The following is a 17660-nucleotide window of genomic DNA, read 5'->3' as shown; positions in this document are numbered from 1 at the left end:
TTATTTTCCCTGATGGAATTTCTCTAAAGATTTTTCTACAAACCGGAAGCTTAATTTTGAGACTATAACTAATTTTTCGAAGGAACTCAAACTATCGTTTTCAGCTAATGTTCAAAAAATTAAAGTAATATCTTTACATTCAGATTAACCCATTCGTCATCATAAAGTCTGTTTAGTGCACATCATTTGCTTGTAATTTGCTGATAAGAACAATTTTCTTTAATTTTTCAAGATAAGAGTGACACATAATCTTCATTTCAGTGGGCGTACACACAATATTTAAAACATCGCAAAAGTAATCATTTCCGACAGTTCAACATGTGGCTTTCCTTTGCTCTTCTTCTATCTTTTCTAGTTTTTACAGTGTCAGCAGACACTTGTCCATATGGATTCACACTTTTAACCACGAACAAGTGTGTGAAACTCATAACAGATGGAGCTAAACATGCCGATGCTTCTGCCAATTGCAGTGCTTACGGAGGTCATTTGATTTCTATTCATAGTGCAATTGATAACAACGCATATCGGAATTTGGCATCTATTTCAACTACACCATATTGGCTAGGACTCAAATGTTCCCTGTCTGGAAGTCCTCAATCATGTTTGTGGGATGATCAAAGTGGAAATTCCGGTCAATATAATGGATTTGCAAATGGTTCGTTTTCAATCCGGACGACACATTTATGCTATTTTTTGTTTAGGATACCCACTCGTTGAAGTTGGAAGTTGTGTTTATTCCCCAACTCAGGGTACATTCGCTGGAAAATGGCTCAGTGGAGATTGCAACACAATGAATCTCAACTTCATCTGTGAAGCTTCAGCCAACACACCTGTCACCGATACTTGCTCTTTCCAATTCAACGGAAACTGTTATTTCCCAACTTTGTCTTCTCTCTCTGAGCAAGAAGCTCAATTTGCTTGTCAGCAAGAATGTGCAAATCTCGCTTCAATTCACTCGTTAGATGAGAATACCTACATTCAGACGCTGTTCACAACCAATGCGCCCACCTACATCAGAATCGGAGCTCAAACAAACAACCAGAATGTGAATTCTTGGGTTGATGGAACCACTTGGAATTATGCTAATATTGGATACCAAAACTCTAATCTTGGTACTTGCATGAGTATGTCTCTAACTAATGACATTGTTAGTGCTGGAAAATGGATCAGCAGTAAATGTGATACATCTGTTCCATTTGTCTGTAAAAGGCCAATTGGTGTACAATGTCAGTCAACAGCTGGACCAACCTTGACACCAGGACAGTGCAACGGCCCACAGTTCTTTGATAATTCCGGAACAGTAAGTTTGTTATTGATAATGCTTAAAATAAAAATATTTGTTGCAGTTTTATTCTCCCAGCTGGCCATACAGCTACATTGGTCAACAAAATCCATGCAGTTATGTTCTTGACACTCCAGTTGGCTCATTCGCTCAAGTTCAATTCCCATCGATGAATCTGGATAACCAAGCTTCGATTGCAATTTACAGCAGAATTGAGGATACAACTCCCATTGCTGTGCTAGAAGGAAATTCAGCTAGTAATCAATGGTACACATCTACAACCAACACAATGAAAGTGGTATTCCGCCCATGTGTCTCCAATTGTCCAACCGATGGAGGAGTCTATAGATGGCAAGCAAATTTCAAACCCTCGAATGATGTGACTCAAGCCCCTCCAGTTACTGTCACACCAAACCCAAACAACCCATCTGGATGCAATTCAACTATTTTGGTTACCCCAGGATACATCACTTCACCAAATTATCCACAATTGTACCCCAACTTTTTGGAGTGCCTCTACCATTTGTCTACCAGTGGTGGATACCGAATCAATCTTGATTTTGGAGCTATTGATACTGAACAGTGTTGTGATAATATTGTAGTTCGTGATGGACCGCTTCTTGGAAGTCAGGTGCTCGGAATCGTCAGTGGAAGTTGGCCAGCACACTCCAAAATTTATAAGTCTACGTCGAATTCAATGCTTGTTTCATTCACGACAGATGCTTCTGGACAAGGAACAGGATTCAGTGGTACATTCACTGCTTATTGATTTATTGGTTTTGGATAATCATTTTTCATTTTACTTGTGTTTAACGGATCATTGTTAGTTGCCGGTAATAAATATGAATAATTGAAGATGTTTGTTTCTTGTTCTGTTTCATAAATTTTTGGTTTTCAACCTACGAGTGATAATTGTCGCATAATAAACCAACATTTCTGCACCTGTTTAAAAAATTTATTGAAATTAAAATCAATTTATTGTTAGCTCGATGACCCATCTTATTACATTTGCCGTGGTCTTGATTGCCTCCGTTTCTCTTTTGAAAGCGGCATGTCCAGAAGGATTCGATGTGATCAACTCTAAATGCATTACTGTGAGTTTTTTGATTGCTTTCTACTTATTTTCCGTGTAACATAAGAATTTCAGATAACCAGTAAACGATTCACACACCACAAAGCTCTTTTGGAGTGTAACGGGAGAAACGCTCACTTGGTTACCATCCAAAATGCAATTGTAGGTTTTTTTTAATGTTCGCCGACAACTTTTGGTCGGGGTTGGTCCGGATAACACTGCTTCTGAAGCCGACCAAACTCTGAAAAACTTATGACAAAGTTCCAATCTAGTAGGATTCAAACTTTCAACTTCCAAACTAAATCTGACCATGGCCCGCTATACAGCCGTTTTTGTTCAACTTCTGATCAAAACCTGGCCATTATCCGTCCAAAAGCCAGACAACCGAGATAGTGTTTTATTTCAGGACAACAACGCAATTCTCCAATACGCCTCAAATATAACATCTCCAATGTGGATCGGAGCAAACTGTAAATTCAATAAGCAGCCTAAGAAGTGCACCTGGGATGATGGATCTTCTTTAGATTATAGTAACTTCCTACCAGGTAATTTTTTCTGATTGTAAACAATAGTCTGAATTTGGTTTCTTTTCAGGTTATCCAGTTACAAACATTGGAACATGTGTCTACATTGACTCTGACAATCAACCACTGAAAGGAAGATGGATCAGTGCAACATGTGAACTTGACGAATATCATGCCATCTGTGAATCTAACTAATAGATTGAAAGTTAATGTTTGAATAAGACTATTTATCTAAAAACTAATTTTCATAAATACCTAACCTAAATAGTTTCTTAATTAAAACTAATTGGATAAATCGAATACGTGACAAAGAGAACACGAGAAAGAAGAAAGCCGAAATGACCTGAATATCTTCAAGAAGAAAGGATAAAACTGTCTTCTGCGTCTCCTTTTTATCCTATTTTTTCCCGTTTACACTCTGCTTCTAAATGGACTAATTCGACCATTTGCGGTTTCAATCATTTGAAGCCGTGGAAAAAATTATTTTATCGGAGAAGAAGATGTTCGTTTTTGCCTTATTTTCTTTGTTTGGTGAGTTGTTATGGAACCTTAAAAACATACCGTAAACTTTGTAATAGAAGGACCTCCCAACTTTCAACTTTGATCCAATTTATCTCGGTTTCTTTGAAAGATATCAAAAATGGTAAACTTATCATTTTCTTATCATAATCTCGAAAAACATTTTTTTCAGTTAACACATTTTTGCATAGGAACCAAGAAAAATAAACTCAAACTTGACAGTGTGGGGCCCTTTTATTACAGGGTTTCAAAGTATCAGAAAAAACAGAATATGTTCTTACATTTTTCTGACTGGTAAATTTCTACTACCGATATAAAGCTGAAAAGCAAATTATTCGATTTTTCCAAATATTTTTTCCATTCAAAATATTTTTCAGTTCTCTCTGTTTCGGCCGAAAAAGACCCAAATGCTCCAAGCGAATGCCTCTCCAAATGCTTAACTCCACTTGCCAAACTCCAAAGAAGCTTCTCCTTTGTTTTCAACAACTTTGAAAAAGTTTGTGACCTACTCGAAGATGGAGCTTTCTGCGCAAGAAAATGCAATCAGGAAGACCAAACAAAGTTCTATCAGTACACAACATTCTATCGAATTCATTGCATTGACTATGAAGAAGGTTTGTTGTTCTTCTTTCATTGTTTTGCTAGTAGCAATTATTTTTTAGACATCCAAGAACATTTGACATGCATTGCAAAGGCTGCCGCTGATGCTGATTTGGTGTGCAAAGATAAATGCAAACAAGCCCATAAGGTTGAAAAAACAGCAGATAAGAAAACTAAAATGAAGAAGGAATGTCTCACTTTGGAGTGTTCTACACTTTGCTACTTCGACGAACTTGCGGAAAGTTGTCCAGAAGCTAGAAATATCTTATTGGTTAGAATACGTTCTAGACGAAATTACATCTGAGACATCCTGAATTTCAGAAAATAAACATTGGGCAAGTGCATTCGATGGCCTCTGGAGTTCATCCAATTACGATGGAGAAGATGCTTCCAGAATGTCGCAATCTTCACAACACAGAATATATGCGTGCCAAGCTGATGGCTTCCAGCAGTTCTCTTCTCATGGACCATACCCCTTTGGAGATGGAAACGGAAGAACGACCAGTTATCACCGCTTGAAAAATTATGCACGAATTTTTGGAAATTTACGGGAGAAAGTTAACAATTAGAACGAAATAAAATTTGAACTAAATAAAAGCACTGATCATCTTATCCGTTTAGAAATTTGAATCGTTTCGGAATATACCCGTGGCATCTAGTTTGATAAAATGTTCAGTCTACTAGAATAGACTTGTGGCCTCTCTCTCTCTTATTGTTAGATGATTTTTTTCAGAACAGAGTTCTGTCGGTCTCTAAAAATCGTAATATATTCAGTATTTTCCAGCAGTCCGTTTTTTTCCAGCATTCATGTTAATTTCTAATTTTCAGAACAGAATTCCGAAACTTCCGACGCTTTTTTTCGGAATATTTTTGACTACGGTAGTCAAAGGCGCATGCAAAAAGTTATGATGCGGGCTTCGAGCGGGATCACTTTTAATTTTTGTGTTTTCGAAATCAGTGTAACATTTTCACCATTTTTTTCGCGTTTTTTAAAAATATTTTTTGATCAAACAGACAAACAATCCAAAAACACAAAAATAATGAAGAAAATTGTAATGAGAGCTCAAAATTTGGCTCAAAATGACAAAATTTTTGCTACCGGGCCTTCCGGGCCGGGCCCGGGCCTTGAAAATTTCCTCAGGCCCGGCCCGGGCCCGGAATTTTACAAGTATGGTTTTCCCCCGACCTGTTATCGTTGAGCGGAAATGATCGGTCAGTGTACGATCGGCCGACCATTCATTTCACATTCATCTGTCTGCACTTTCCCTTATTCTCTCTTGTCTCCTCATTCCCTCCCTTGTAGTGGAAAGATAACATTTTAAAGATTCGTCATTCTTATCTCTATTCAAATTTGAAACTCGCGCAGAGAAGTGACTGCTTCCAATTTTCGGTAAAACTCAGTGCTGATGAATTTGTGTTTGCTTCAAATAAACAGCGGGTACAGACTGACTCCCTCTTTTATTTTAGGCCAGCTTCACATGTTTTCTCTTTCATTTTAATTCTCCTTCTGTTTACTCTTTTTGTTTCTTCAGAGAAATATAATCAGAGCTTTTTGGCAGCAAAAGAAACTTTCAAAGTCCCCAGTAAATACAGTAATACCTATCGTATAAGGACATTGAATTGGATATTCATCCAACTTTTGATTTCTTGACATCATCGATACTTTTCGGCCAGGTTACGAATTTGATTCCAAGACCAAAATGATGTCAGCCTCCCTATAAAAATTTCAAAACTCCTTAAAGATGGGTTTCGTCCCCCTTTTTGGTCGATTCTTTCAAAAACGCTCCCACTTGGTCCGTCCACGTCATAGGCTCTCTCTCTCTTCCCGCAGCTTTCCCACCTCCTCGCCTTCGTACTCCTTCTTTCTTTCCGCTATCCCATTCGCTCCCTTCACCCCGGGGCTTCAATCCCTCTCAACACTACTTTCGTGTGTGGAAGTAACGAGACGGAGAGTGGCTAGAGAATGGCGAGAGTGTGCATACAATGTATGTGTGTTGAAAGCATCTTCTTCAGCTTCCTCTGCCGACGGCTGGCTCTTGCAGTCAATCGATGTGTAGCTGGCTGCCACCAAGTAACGGGGGTTTCGGCTCCTCCCCAACAGAGTAAGAGGAAAGACCCATTCTTTGAGCGCGCAACTACAAACTGAGACCGCATCAAAATAGTTTTCTTTACTTTCTTATCATTAACTGCTCTCTCATTTTTCCATTGACGTAGTTCTCGTTTCACTGATAGCCTAGCATCACCTTGCAAATCGAGTGGTGTTTCATTACGCTATAATGTTGGACAGTCTGTAACTGTCCCCCTTGTTACCTCATCACATCGCTCTCTCCTCACTTTTCCGGTCAACGCTTACTTTGAAAGATCGTCGATGCGTGTCCTTGAAGCAAGCCTCGACAATTTCGATACTTGTTGGTTGGGTTGGGTCGCTGTTGTGTCTCCCTTTCATTTCATTTTGGTCGTCGCTATTTTTTTGCCAGCAACCCATACAACGATCAACCGTTTTTTTTTTCATATTTTTGTTGCCCCCATCACTCGCTTCCACCCAAATGTTCCTCGTTTTGTATATCTGTATTTTACTCCAGCAAACGTTTGACGAAACTATCTTTTTTCAGGGGCCACGATGGGTAAAAAAGACAAGAAACAGGAGATAAATGACCTCAAGCAGGAGGTCAAAATGGACGAGCACACTGTGCCGATGGAGGAGCTCGTGACCAGACTGGGGACCAATCTCGAAACGGTAAGAATCAGTGTGACATCAAGAATAGAATCATGTCTAAAAATAGAAAACATATGTATTCCGGTGGTGTATCTTTTTATTTGAAGGACGACATGTTTTTCGCCTATCGCGCGTTATCTTTGGTCTCCTTGTCTTCTTTCTTGATTCACCGGAAATAAGAAGAGACTTTGAATAGAATCATATCATTTTCTAATTGTAAATCACTATATTTTCAGGGATTGACCCGCCAGAAGGCCCAGGAGATCCTTCTCAAGAACGGACCAAATGCTTTGTCACCCCCTGAAACTACCCCAGAATGGATCAAGTTCTGCAAGAATTTGTTCGGTGGATTCGCTATGCTTTTGTGGGTCGGAGCAATCCTTTGTTACATTGCCTACTCCGTCGATTACTTCACTATGGAGTACCCATCGAAGGATAACTTGTACTTGGGAATCGTACTCATGACAGTCGTCGTTATCACCGGAGTCTTCCAATACTACCAAGAAAGCAAGTCTTCCAAGATTATGGACTCTTTCAAGAACATGGTTCCAACTTTTGCTCTCGTTCATCGTGATGGTCAGAAGCAGCAAGTTCGCACCGAAGATCTTGTTGTGGGAGACATCGTTGAAGTCAAGGGAGGAGATCGTGTTCCAGCTGATATCCGTGTCATCTCTGCTTTCGGATTCAAGGTCGATAACTCTTCCCTCACCGGAGAGTCTGAGCCCCAGTCCCGCTCCCCAGATTGCACCAACGAGAATCCACTTGAGACCCGTAACATCGCTTTCTTCTCTACCAACGCTGTCGAAGGAACCGCCAAGGGAATTGTCATCTACACCGGAGACAACACCGTCATGGGAAGAATTGCCCATTTGGCTTCTGGACTCGACACCGGAATGACCCCAATTGCTCGCGAAATCGAGCATTTCATCCATCTTATCACTGGTGTCGCCGTTTTCCTTGGAATTTCTTTCTTCATCATTGCCTTCATCCTTGGATACCATTGGCTCACTGCTGTCGTTTTCCTTATCGGTATCATTGTCGCCAATGTTCCAGAAGGATTGATCGCTACCGTCACCGTGTGCCTCACTCTTACCGCCAAGAGAATGGCCAGCAAGAACTGTCTTGTTAAGAACCTCGAAGCCGTCGAAACTCTTGGATCCACTTCCACCATCTGTTCCGATAAAACCGGAACTCTCACTCAAAACAGAATGACCGTTGCCCATATGTGGTACGATCAGACTATTCATGAGTGCGATACCACCGAGACCCAGACCAGCCAAGAAAAGAGAACCGGAGCTAGCTTTGAGGTCAGTGAATCGACAAGATTTTTTCATCAGGCTGTTGCAACAAAATTAAAATTTCAGGCCCTCGTCCGCATCGCTTCCCTCTGTAACCGTGCTGAGTTCAAGGCAGGACAACAAGACACCCCAGTCCTTCGTCGTGATTGCACTGGAGATGCTTCTGAGATCGCTCTTCTCAAGTTCACCGAGCTCACTCAAGGAAATGTTATTGCTGTTCGTGAGAAGAATCCAAAGATTGCTGAGATTCCATTCAACTCCACCAATAAATACCAAGTTTCTGTCCATGACAATGGAGATCACTACTTGCTTGTGATGAAGGGAGCCCCAGAAAGAATCTTGGACGTTTGCTCCACTATCTTCTTGAACGGAAAGGAAGTTGAGCTTACCGACAAACTTCGTGACGACTTCAACACTGCTTACCTCGAGTTGGGAGGAATGGGAGAACGTGTCCTCGGATTCTGTGATTTCATTCTGCCAGCCGACAAGTTCCCGAAAGGATTCAAATTCGACGTTGAGGAGGTCAACTTCCCATTGAAGAACTTGAGATTCGTTGGACTTATGTCCATGATTGATCCACCACGTGCTGCTGTCCCAGATGCTGTGGCCAAGTGCCGCTCCGCTGGAATCAAAGTCGTCATGGTCACTGGAGATCACCCAATTACCGCCAAGGCCATTGCCAAGTCCGTCGGAATCATCTCCGAGGGAACCGAGACCGTTGAGGATATTGCCATTCGTCGTAACATCCCAGTTGAGGAGGTTGACCCACGTGAAGCTAAGGCTGCCGTTATTCACGGATCTGATCTTCGTGAAATGAGCGAGGACCAACTTGCCGAGATCATCAAGTACCACTCGGAAATCGTATTTGCCCGTACCTCTCCACAACAAAAGTTGATGATCGTCGAAGGATTCCAAAAGCAAGGACAAATTGTGGCTGTCACCGGAGACGGAGTGAACGATTCTCCAGCTTTGAAGAAAGCCGATATCGGAGTTGCTATGGGAATTGCTGGATCTGATGTGTCGAAACAAGCCGCTGACATGATTTTGCTCGATGACAACTTCGCTTCCATCGTCGTCGGAGTCGAGGAAGGACGTTTGATTTTTGATAACTTGAAGAAATCTATCGCCTACACTCTCACCTCTAACATCCCAGAAATCTCTCCATTCTTGACCTACATCTTGTTCGGTATCCCACTCCCACTCGGAACTGTCACCATTCTCTGTATCGATCTCGGAACTGACATGGTCCCAGCCATCTCCCTCGCCTACGAAGAAGCCGAATCCGACATCATGAAGCGTCAACCACGTGACCCAATCCGCGACAAGCTTGTCAACGAACGTCTCATCTCTCTCGCATATGGACAAATTGGTATGATCCAGGCCTCTGCTGGATTCTTCACCTACTTCTGGATCATGGCTGACAACGGATTCATGCCATGGGATCTCTACCAGCTCCGTGCTCAATGGGATTCTCGTGCCTACAACAACGTTCTTGACTCCTACGGACAAGAATGGGTGAGCTAGAATTTCTACAGATTTTTTTGCTATAAGTTTATTTTCAGACTTATGCCAACAGAAAGATCCTCGAGTACACCTGCCAAACCGCCTATTTCGTTTCTATCGTCGTTGTCCAATGGGCCGATTTGATCATCTCCAAGACCAGACGTAACTCTCTTGTCCAACAAGGAATGTCTAACTGGACCTTGAACTTCGGACTTGTATTCGAAACCGCTCTTGCCTGGTTCATGTGCTACTGCCCAGGACTTGACAATGGACTTCGTATGTATGGATTGAGGTAATACAGCATTTCCCAAAAATACGGAACTTACCCATTCTTATTTTCAGATTCTCGTGGTGGTTCTGTGCCCTTCCATTCTCCATCCTCATCTTCGTTTATGACGAAGTTCGTCGTTTCTTGATCCGTAGATATCCAGGAGGATGGGTTGAGCGCGAGACCTACTATTAAAGGAAACACTCTTTATTGAATGATCATCTTGTAGAATTTCTCATTTTATCTTATACTTTATCTTTTTATTGTTTTTCCCTTTCTTTTCTCATTCCGACTTAATAATTTCTCTTTCAAATGGTGATGCTACTTTCTGTCGTCTTTTTGAACTTTGTATGGTCTTCTCAAAAAATCACGACGACAGATAGTCTTGTCCTATGTCGATTTTTTTCTCTCGATTGGTGTAGAACTAATAAATCGTGTTCGGGAAATGTTCTTATCTACATCGCGGAAATTACAAGACTCGAATTCAGAATTTCTAAATCATTCTGGTACAACAAAATCAGAGTTATGAAAGAGAAAAGCCGGTGGCCATGGCCGAAGGTTTCACAACGAAACTGCCGTAATCTAAAATTTTATTAGATTTTACTCATTTTTCAATGGTTTTCGTCGAGTTTCATGCAATTTTTCACAAAAAAGTCGGAAAAGAAACCTTTTTGGTAGTGAAGAATTGACTGAAAATGGACGAAAATTGAGAAAATAAATACGGAAAGAAATAAAATTGTTTGGTTACGATAGTTGTCGTCGTGGGACCTTCTCCTTGCTTTCAGTACAACCAATTACTAAAAAATGAATAGGAAGTAACTTTGAAATCGCTCTCAATGCATCTAATTTTCTATTCCTGAATGAAGCCACAAGAGAGCCTTCTCCAGAATTTTAAACGGGTCACCATGGAGACGAAGAACATGAACCTTCTCTTCTTTTTTCTCTTGATTCCTCCTCTCCTTGTCCGATCCCTGTCTATCCAGATATCTTTCACAGTAAATTCTCTTTACGTAATCATCAACCCGAATCGTTTTTCCCATCTGCACCCTAGCTTCAAAATCTGTTAATTAGAGGGTTGTCCATAAAATGGCTTGACAGATGTCACAGTCCATTTTGGCAGCTTTCTCCTTCCTCGCTTCACTGACTGACTGCCAGCTTCCTCCGATCATTATTGTTGCACAACATCTGTCACATGAAATCCCCCTTAACGGTTTTTTCATTTACCGCCTTTTCTCTCTTTTTCATAGATTATTTGTTTACTGAACCAATTTTATTCATTGCACAATTATTCTTTTTAATTTTTGCAATCGTTGAGGGAGGGGAATGCTATATAAATAAATAAAAAGTGAGTTGTGAGGATCAATTTTACAAATTTCTCTCGGGCATAATGTAGGAAATATCGTCCCATGGGTGCCGGTACAGCCCTTGCTTAAGACGAGACTGGTCCAAGTAGTGCCCGATGAATCCAATCGAGCGTCCAAGAACGAACATTCCATTGAGAGCACCTATCTCGATAACTTCTTGAGCTTCGGCTGTTGTGAACATTCCACTGTTACGAAGAATATCTACGAAGATGATGGCAATCGCTCCGTCAACGTTGAGAATGAGATTGGGTTTCTTGGCAGTAGTGATTTTCTCAACTTCAAGAGCGTAATCGAGAAGTGGAGTCTCTTGGGCGAACTCTTTCTTGTCAGCAGCAAAGCGTTTCAGAATTTCAACACGCTTGTCAGGGTTGTTGATCTGAAAATAAATTTGGTGCTTTAGTTACAATGAAACTGGCATACGCTCTTGACACGATGTCCAATACCCATGATGTGTGTTCCGCGTTTTCGCATCTCTCCGACAAATTGATTTGGAGACCATCCCTGATCGAAAGCCTCAGAGAACTGACGTGCAGCTCCATCGAGAGCACCTCCGAACCGATCACCGATGGTGAGAAGACCAGAAGTCAGAGAAGAAATCAGATCCTTTCCAGCACGAGCGCAAACAATGGTGTTATGGGCGCCAGATACAGCTGGTCCGTGGTCTGCAGTGAGCATGAGACAAATCTCAATGAACTTGTTGGCATGTGGAGGAAGGCGTTTCTGAAAATTAAAATGTGAACTAATTATTTGAACACACTATCTAACCTGGAACCAGAGTAAACCGAGAACACCTCCAATTCCCATATCCGACTCAAGGACCTTCGTGATTGGAACACCAGCATAGTTCAGTTCTTCACCACGTTCATCACAAATCGAGGTCATGAAGGAAGCTGGCTTCCGGATGAGACCAAGCTCACGAGCCCAGGCGTAGTCCATTGGTACAGCTGGTGGCGGTTGCTCAGGTTGTGGAACAACGATTTGAAGACGTAGAAGATCTTCGTATGTTTCACGAATCTTGTTACCAAGATCGTCGAAAGAACTTGGGACTAAAGCGCCAGCAGAACGAAGGGCAGTGTTTTTGCAGGCAGCAGTCTCTCCTTCTCCGTGAGCGGAGGCTCCAGCATGTCCGAATTGTACTTCAGAAGTGATGTGGTCCGCGCAGGTTCCGATACACCAGGCAACAAGAGGCTTGGTAATCTGCTTAGTCTTCAGAAGCTCCACGATGCGGTATTCTTCAACACCACCAACTTCACCAAGAAGAACAATCATCTTGACGCGATCGTCATGTTGATATCTGAGAACGTGGTCCGTGTAGGTGCTTCCTGGGTAGCGATCACCTCCAATGGCGATACCTTCGTACACTCCGTTGGTGTTTTGAGAGATGATGTTGTTAAGCTCATTGGACATTCCTCCGGATCGAGAAACGTAGGCCACACTTCCTGGACGATAGAGTTTTGAGGCGAGAATGTTATCCATCATTCCTCCAGTGTTTCCGATCTTGAAGCATCCTGGCTTGATTCCTCCCACAGTGGCTGGTCCAATAAGAGTAACTCCCTTATCCTCAGCAACCTTCAGCAATTTTCTGGTTTGATTCTCAGGTACTCCTTCAGCAATGATGGCAATAACCTTGATCTGTGAGAATTGTAAGGCTTCCAGAACAGTTTCAAAGACAGATCTCATTGAGGCGAATGTGACCATGACGGTGGCATCCGGATGACTAGCGAATGCTTTAGCCATAGATTTGTAAGCAGGAATGAGAATTTCCTTTTGGCCGAAATAGTACTTCTGCTTGTTATCACCAGTGAATGGATAAGTAGAAGCAACCACTGATGGTGAATGCCTTCCACAAACAAAATCAAAGTCAAGCATTCCTTGAATAGCCTTATGTTGCTGTCCCCAAATGATTGCTTTCGTGTTGTTTTCGAAAAGGCTTTGATGCAAAGGATGGCTTCTCTTTGGCGGAAGCTCGACTGGAGCAGAGGTAACCGCCGGTGACGCAGGTGGACGTTCAAATCCAGCAGTCTACAAATCAGATCGTCTACCTTTTTCTTAATTGAAACCTACATTCCGCTCCGGACTCAACAAGAACTGTCCAGTAGTTTGTGGCGCCGTCGGAACAGTTGGCATTGGTGTCAATCCAAGTGCTGCTCCAACGATGGCAGTCATGTGAGTCTCCGGTCCGAACACATGGATTGGAATATCCAACTTTGTAGCGGCATCCTTGACACGTCGAAGTCCTTCTTGGTAGTTTGGTCCTCCTCTTCTCACATAGATCGAAACCTTATGCTCCTTCAGCTTGTCAATGAACGTCTCGAAAGCACGAACGATTCCTCCGAAGGTTTTAGCAACGTTGGTGAAGTTGGCGATGGATCCTCCAATGATGAGCACCTTACCGTCTGGACGTGGAGTTCCTTCAGTCATGACGGAGAGAATGGTTTTCGCATACTCGTATGTTTGTGACTCGGACGGATCTCCAGAGTACTCTCCATAGTTAGCAAGTTCATTTGCACCTCCAAGGTCACAGACAGTGTCGGTGAAGACAACAGAAGCACCTCCACCGGCAACCATGGTCCATACGCGTCCCTGACGGTTGAGAATCGTAAGCTTGAGAGAAGCTCCAGTCTTCGCATCCATATCTGAGATGTATTGCTCTTCGACGGTGAGATCGCGTCCAAATGGAGCTGGGAATTCGATTGATCGAGTTATGCGAGAAGATGCAGATCGGCTACTCCATCTATCAGAGCACAAGAAATTAGCAGTTTCATCGAGTTTAGCAGCTAAATCCAAAACGTGAATTTTCCCGTTAGTGAGAACGAAAGGATTGATTTCCAGGTAGGTGAAATGAAGGGCTTTGTAAGCTTCGTACAAGTTGAGCACGAATTTCCGAATAATATCCTTCTCTTTGCATGGTCCCAAGAGCATATCGAGTTCTCTTTCAGTGATGGTCATTTCATTGTCGTTCAGTTGAACAGGGATATGAACAGCTCTGGCCTAAAACTTCAAGTATATTGGGAATTGTTCAGTGAACAGCCTACCTTCTCCTCGACATCTCCAATATCGACTCCTCCATGCTCATAGAACATGATGACATCTCTGCAGCGTTCGCTGTAAATAGCGATATACATTTCTTCATCTTCGCTATGAGCGCAGAATGGTTCGACGATGAATGTATGAAGTCTTCCTTCCGTTTGTCCGACCTTGATGTAGGTGTTGGCAGTCTTATCGAACCACGCTTCCAATTCGGCTGGTGTTCCAATTTTGACAAGTCCGAGCTTTCCTCGCCGTTTGATGAGCTGATCTGGTTTGATCACTCCTTTGTTGTCCTGAGCAAGCCATTCGTACTTCGCGGATACCTCCGAAAACTTATCACCGGCATTCACGTGAAACGCATGCGGTGCACTGACGATTCCGGTCGACTCAAAGTGTTTGTAGAGAACCTGCAAAACAACGAAAAATAGTATTTCATCACACAAACAATAGAAACGTTACCTCCTTTCCGGAGAGTTCGCTGACAGCTTTAGCCGACATAGTTTTTTACTGGTGCAAGAACCTGAAAGAAGACGTGGTTTTATCCTAGAACCCTCCAAGGAAAAGTCACGCATACATTGCGCAAGAAAAAACGGAAAAGAAAAAGGATGGGCGGGGGGGGGGGGGGGGTTGGGAAGGATAGAAAGTATGCGAAACAGAGACGGTGATGCAAGAAGGCATGCGGTGGCCTACAAAACAGACAAAAAAGTGCGCTCTTGTTGGCGCTGGCGCCCGAGATCGAGATCAGAACGAAAATGTGGAGAAGGGGATGAAAGAGTATGAAGCAAGAGACACAGAGTGAGAGAAGAGAACGTCTCGTGGAATTTTACATTTTCACCTAAATTGAATTCGCTTCCCACGCGCTGCAGGAACACAAACACAGCTTTAGCAAGAAAAAAAAACGATGTGGATTGACAGTCAGAAAGAGGAAAATGTGTGCGAAAAATTGTTTACGGTACAAAAACCACAAAAAATCTATGCAACATTTTTGGTAGAAAAATACCATATTTATTCGAATCGTTGATGGATTCTTAGATCTATTAATTTAATAATTACAACTAAACGCGTTATGAACAAATAAATATCGAGTAATACAGATAATATGAGGGAACACTATATAGGAAGCATACAATAGGAAGCCTTGGAAGAAAGGCTCAATTTGAAAAATTAAACTAAATGTTGAAGCCCAGAGCACTCAAGAGCTTGGATCTGATTCCAGTGTTAGCCACTCGTACACGAGAATCTTCGTTGGACGACGTCGTTAAGAAATGGCTATCGACTCTCGATCCTTCTTCCGGCGTTTTTGTTCGTACTGCAACATTCTCCAAGTAGTCAGCAGCTTCAAACTCTCCTTGTTTGCGATACAGCGCAGACAACTTGGTCAATGCAGAAAGGATGTGTTCACTGAAACGTTTTTTTAAAAGCAACCTCTTAACCTATGATTTACCTCTCTAGATATGGAACAGATACTGGACCTACAAGGCTTGTATCCAATTCGCCTTTTTGCTTCTTCTCTTCTCGTTCTTCGGCTATTTTCCAAATCGGCTTGCTATCATGTTTTGTTCCAAACTGCGTTTCGTGTGCCCGTGTGAGTATTTGTTTGTACAGGCTTTCGGCTTCGTCATACTTTCCTAATTTCAGAAATATCGATGCCAAATTGTTCTTAGTTTTAATAGTGTTGGGATCATCGGTTCCTAGCTTCGCCTCGTAAATCTTCAATGCTTTTTTGTGACAGGCTTCCACCTCTTCGTACTTTCCCATGTTGAGGCACAGAAGACCAAGATTCGTTAGCTGTCTAGCAACTTCAACGTGATCTTCACCAAGAACAGTTTCCCGGATTTTGAGAGCCCGTCGGCATAACGGTTCGGCTTCTTTGAACTTTCCTCGTTTTCCCAGGACAATAGCAAGATTGTTCAAGTTAGCTGCAGTCGTTTGATGATTCTCTCCAAAACAACTCTCCCGAATAGCTAAGGCGTCTTCCAAGTATTGAGCTGCCTCTTTATATTTCTGTTGATCTCGGTAAACCATGGCAAGAAGATTCATCATCGTTGCAACATCAGGATGATTACGACCGTGAACATTGATGAGATCTTCTAATGCTTGCTTTCCAAGTGGGCCAGCGATGTCATAACGGCCGTCCTTCATGTACTGTATCACCAATGTATTCAATGTCACAAGTCTGTTGGGGCTCGGATTGTTATTCACACAATTCGGTTGACCGTCACGGAGATCTGTAAAACTCAATTTCAAAAGTGCATGGTGATTATTCCTACTGTGATTGATATCATTCTCGTCATCTTCCGGTCCAAAGCCAAGATCTTGAAGAGTGTCAATCGCAAGGGGACGAGAGGTTTCATCGGCTAGAGTTGAGCTTTGCTGAAAATCAAAACTTTCCGAAAGCAGGTTTCTAACTAACTCACAATATCAGTTCGGATGGTCTTCGTTGTGTCCAGAAACCTGAGATGTTTCACCTCTTCTTCTAATTGACCATTGATTCGTTCTGATTCCTGCAGCCTACTTTGAGTTTCAGCAAGTTCCTCCACCAACCAATCATTTCTCTCTATCAGGAGCTTTTCAGCGTCTCGACTTTTTGCTTTCTGAACATCCGCAGCATGAAGTAACTGCGCAACCATCAGTAACATTGACACATCATTTTCGTTGTCCAAAAGCTTTTCCATATTTTCGTTTAGTTGAATTTGGATTTCTTTGGAAAGTGATGGTTCATTGCTGTCAACACCTGTAAAAATTTATGTTATTTTTTGTGGTTCTCTGATAAAAACCTTCACTGTTTGCTTCAATGGTATTCGAACAATTATTATGTTCATCTCGCAAAGACGTGATTCTCTGTTGAATGGTTTTCAGATCCGTTGTTAACCCTTCCTCGAAGTTCGCCATTTTTCATGTGATATCGATAGAGAAACTGAAATAGTTGAAAGTTGGTTGAACTTTATCAGATTTGCAATACGGAAAGTCACTGATCTGGTCTGAAGACGCCGGAAACAATCGCAAAAACTACGAAAACGCGCTGAAGATGGCTCTAATTTACCTCAAAATTAATTTTGAGGTAATCTGAGGAAAAAGAAAAAAATTACAAGAAAATTCCTGTTTTTTTTTCGGAATAGATCCCTCAGAATCGAGAGTGTTTCAAAAAATCAATGTGGTTATTCATCAAAATGTAGAAAAATTCGGAGAAATTGCTGAGGGCTCCAAAATCGGCTCCAAAAATACCTTCGAGCTTCAACAGCATTTAAAAATTCTGGGTCTCTCAAATTTAGCTATACATAAATAGTTATTTGCAATTTCAATTCATAATGTTTGACTTCAACCAGATTCCTAGTTAGTTATTTTTCCAGAATTTTATCAGAAATGAGAATTATCCTGTGAATGCTTTTCACTATTAGAGCATCCAAATTCAAAACAATAAAATAAAAGTAGGATGCGGAAGGGAAAATCCTTGAAAATGCCATCGAACTGTTTTCCGGAAACT

At 41.9% G+C, this 17660-nt stretch overlaps 5 protein-coding genes across 5 annotated transcripts; 3 read left to right on the top strand and 2 right to left on the bottom strand.

The window, feature by feature from the left end:
• Positions 1 to 318: 318 nt before the first annotated feature.
• On the top strand, positions 319 to 2051 carry Cbr-clec-41 (the record flags this gene model as incomplete). Its single annotated transcript, XM_002636909.1, has 3 exons — positions 319 to 655; positions 702 to 1300; positions 1347 to 2051. 3 exons carry the CDS (start codon positions 319 to 321, stop codon positions 2049 to 2051), a joined length of 1641 nt encoding a protein of 546 aa, XP_002636955.1.
• Positions 2052 to 2271: 220 nt separating this feature from the next.
• Positions 2272 to 4516, top strand: Cbr-clec-225 (the record flags this gene model as incomplete). The annotated part of the gene is made up of 7 exons (XM_002636910.1): positions 2272 to 2376; positions 2430 to 2516; positions 2761 to 2899; positions 2949 to 3059; positions 3775 to 4011; positions 4060 to 4268; positions 4319 to 4516. The coding sequence occupies 7 exons, from the start codon at positions 2272 to 2274 to the stop codon at positions 4514 to 4516; spliced, it is 1086 nt and encodes a 361-aa protein (XP_002636956.1).
• Positions 4517 to 6617: 2101 nt separating this feature from the next.
• On the top strand, positions 6618 to 10079 carry Cbr-eat-6 (the record flags this gene model as incomplete). The annotated part of the gene is made up of 4 exons (XM_045237688.1): positions 6618 to 6797; positions 6950 to 9526; positions 9574 to 9806; positions 9980 to 10079. The coding sequence occupies 4 exons, from the start codon at positions 6618 to 6620 to the stop codon at positions 10077 to 10079; spliced, it is 3090 nt and encodes a 1029-aa protein (XP_045094049.1).
• Positions 10080 to 11147: 1068 nt separating this feature from the next.
• CBG09435 lies at positions 11148 to 14674 on the bottom strand (the record flags this gene model as incomplete). The annotated part of the gene is made up of 6 exons (XM_045237687.1): positions 11148 to 11540; positions 11567 to 11866; positions 11912 to 13168; positions 13211 to 14137; positions 14182 to 14583; positions 14618 to 14674. 6 exons carry the CDS (start codon positions 14672 to 14674, stop codon positions 11148 to 11150), a joined length of 3336 nt encoding a protein of 1111 aa, XP_045094048.1.
• A 671-nt stretch (positions 14675 to 15345) lies between these two features.
• Positions 15346 to 17068, bottom strand: CBG09436 (the record flags this gene model as incomplete). The annotated part of the gene is made up of 4 exons (XM_002636913.1): positions 15346 to 15577; positions 15621 to 16549; positions 16594 to 16910; positions 16954 to 17068. The coding sequence occupies 4 exons, from the start codon at positions 17066 to 17068 to the stop codon at positions 15346 to 15348; spliced, it is 1593 nt and encodes a 530-aa protein (XP_002636959.1).
• Positions 17069 to 17660: the final 592 nt, after the last annotated feature.

This window comes from Caenorhabditis briggsae (genome assembly GCF_000004555.2).
Source record: "Caenorhabditis briggsae complete genome, chrV, whole genome shotgun sequence".
NCBI lineage: Eukaryota > Metazoa > Nematoda > Chromadorea > Rhabditida > Rhabditidae > Caenorhabditis > Caenorhabditis briggsae.
The sequence above is the reverse complement of the archived record's forward strand: the minus strand, read 5'-3'. Positions and strand labels throughout refer to the sequence as shown.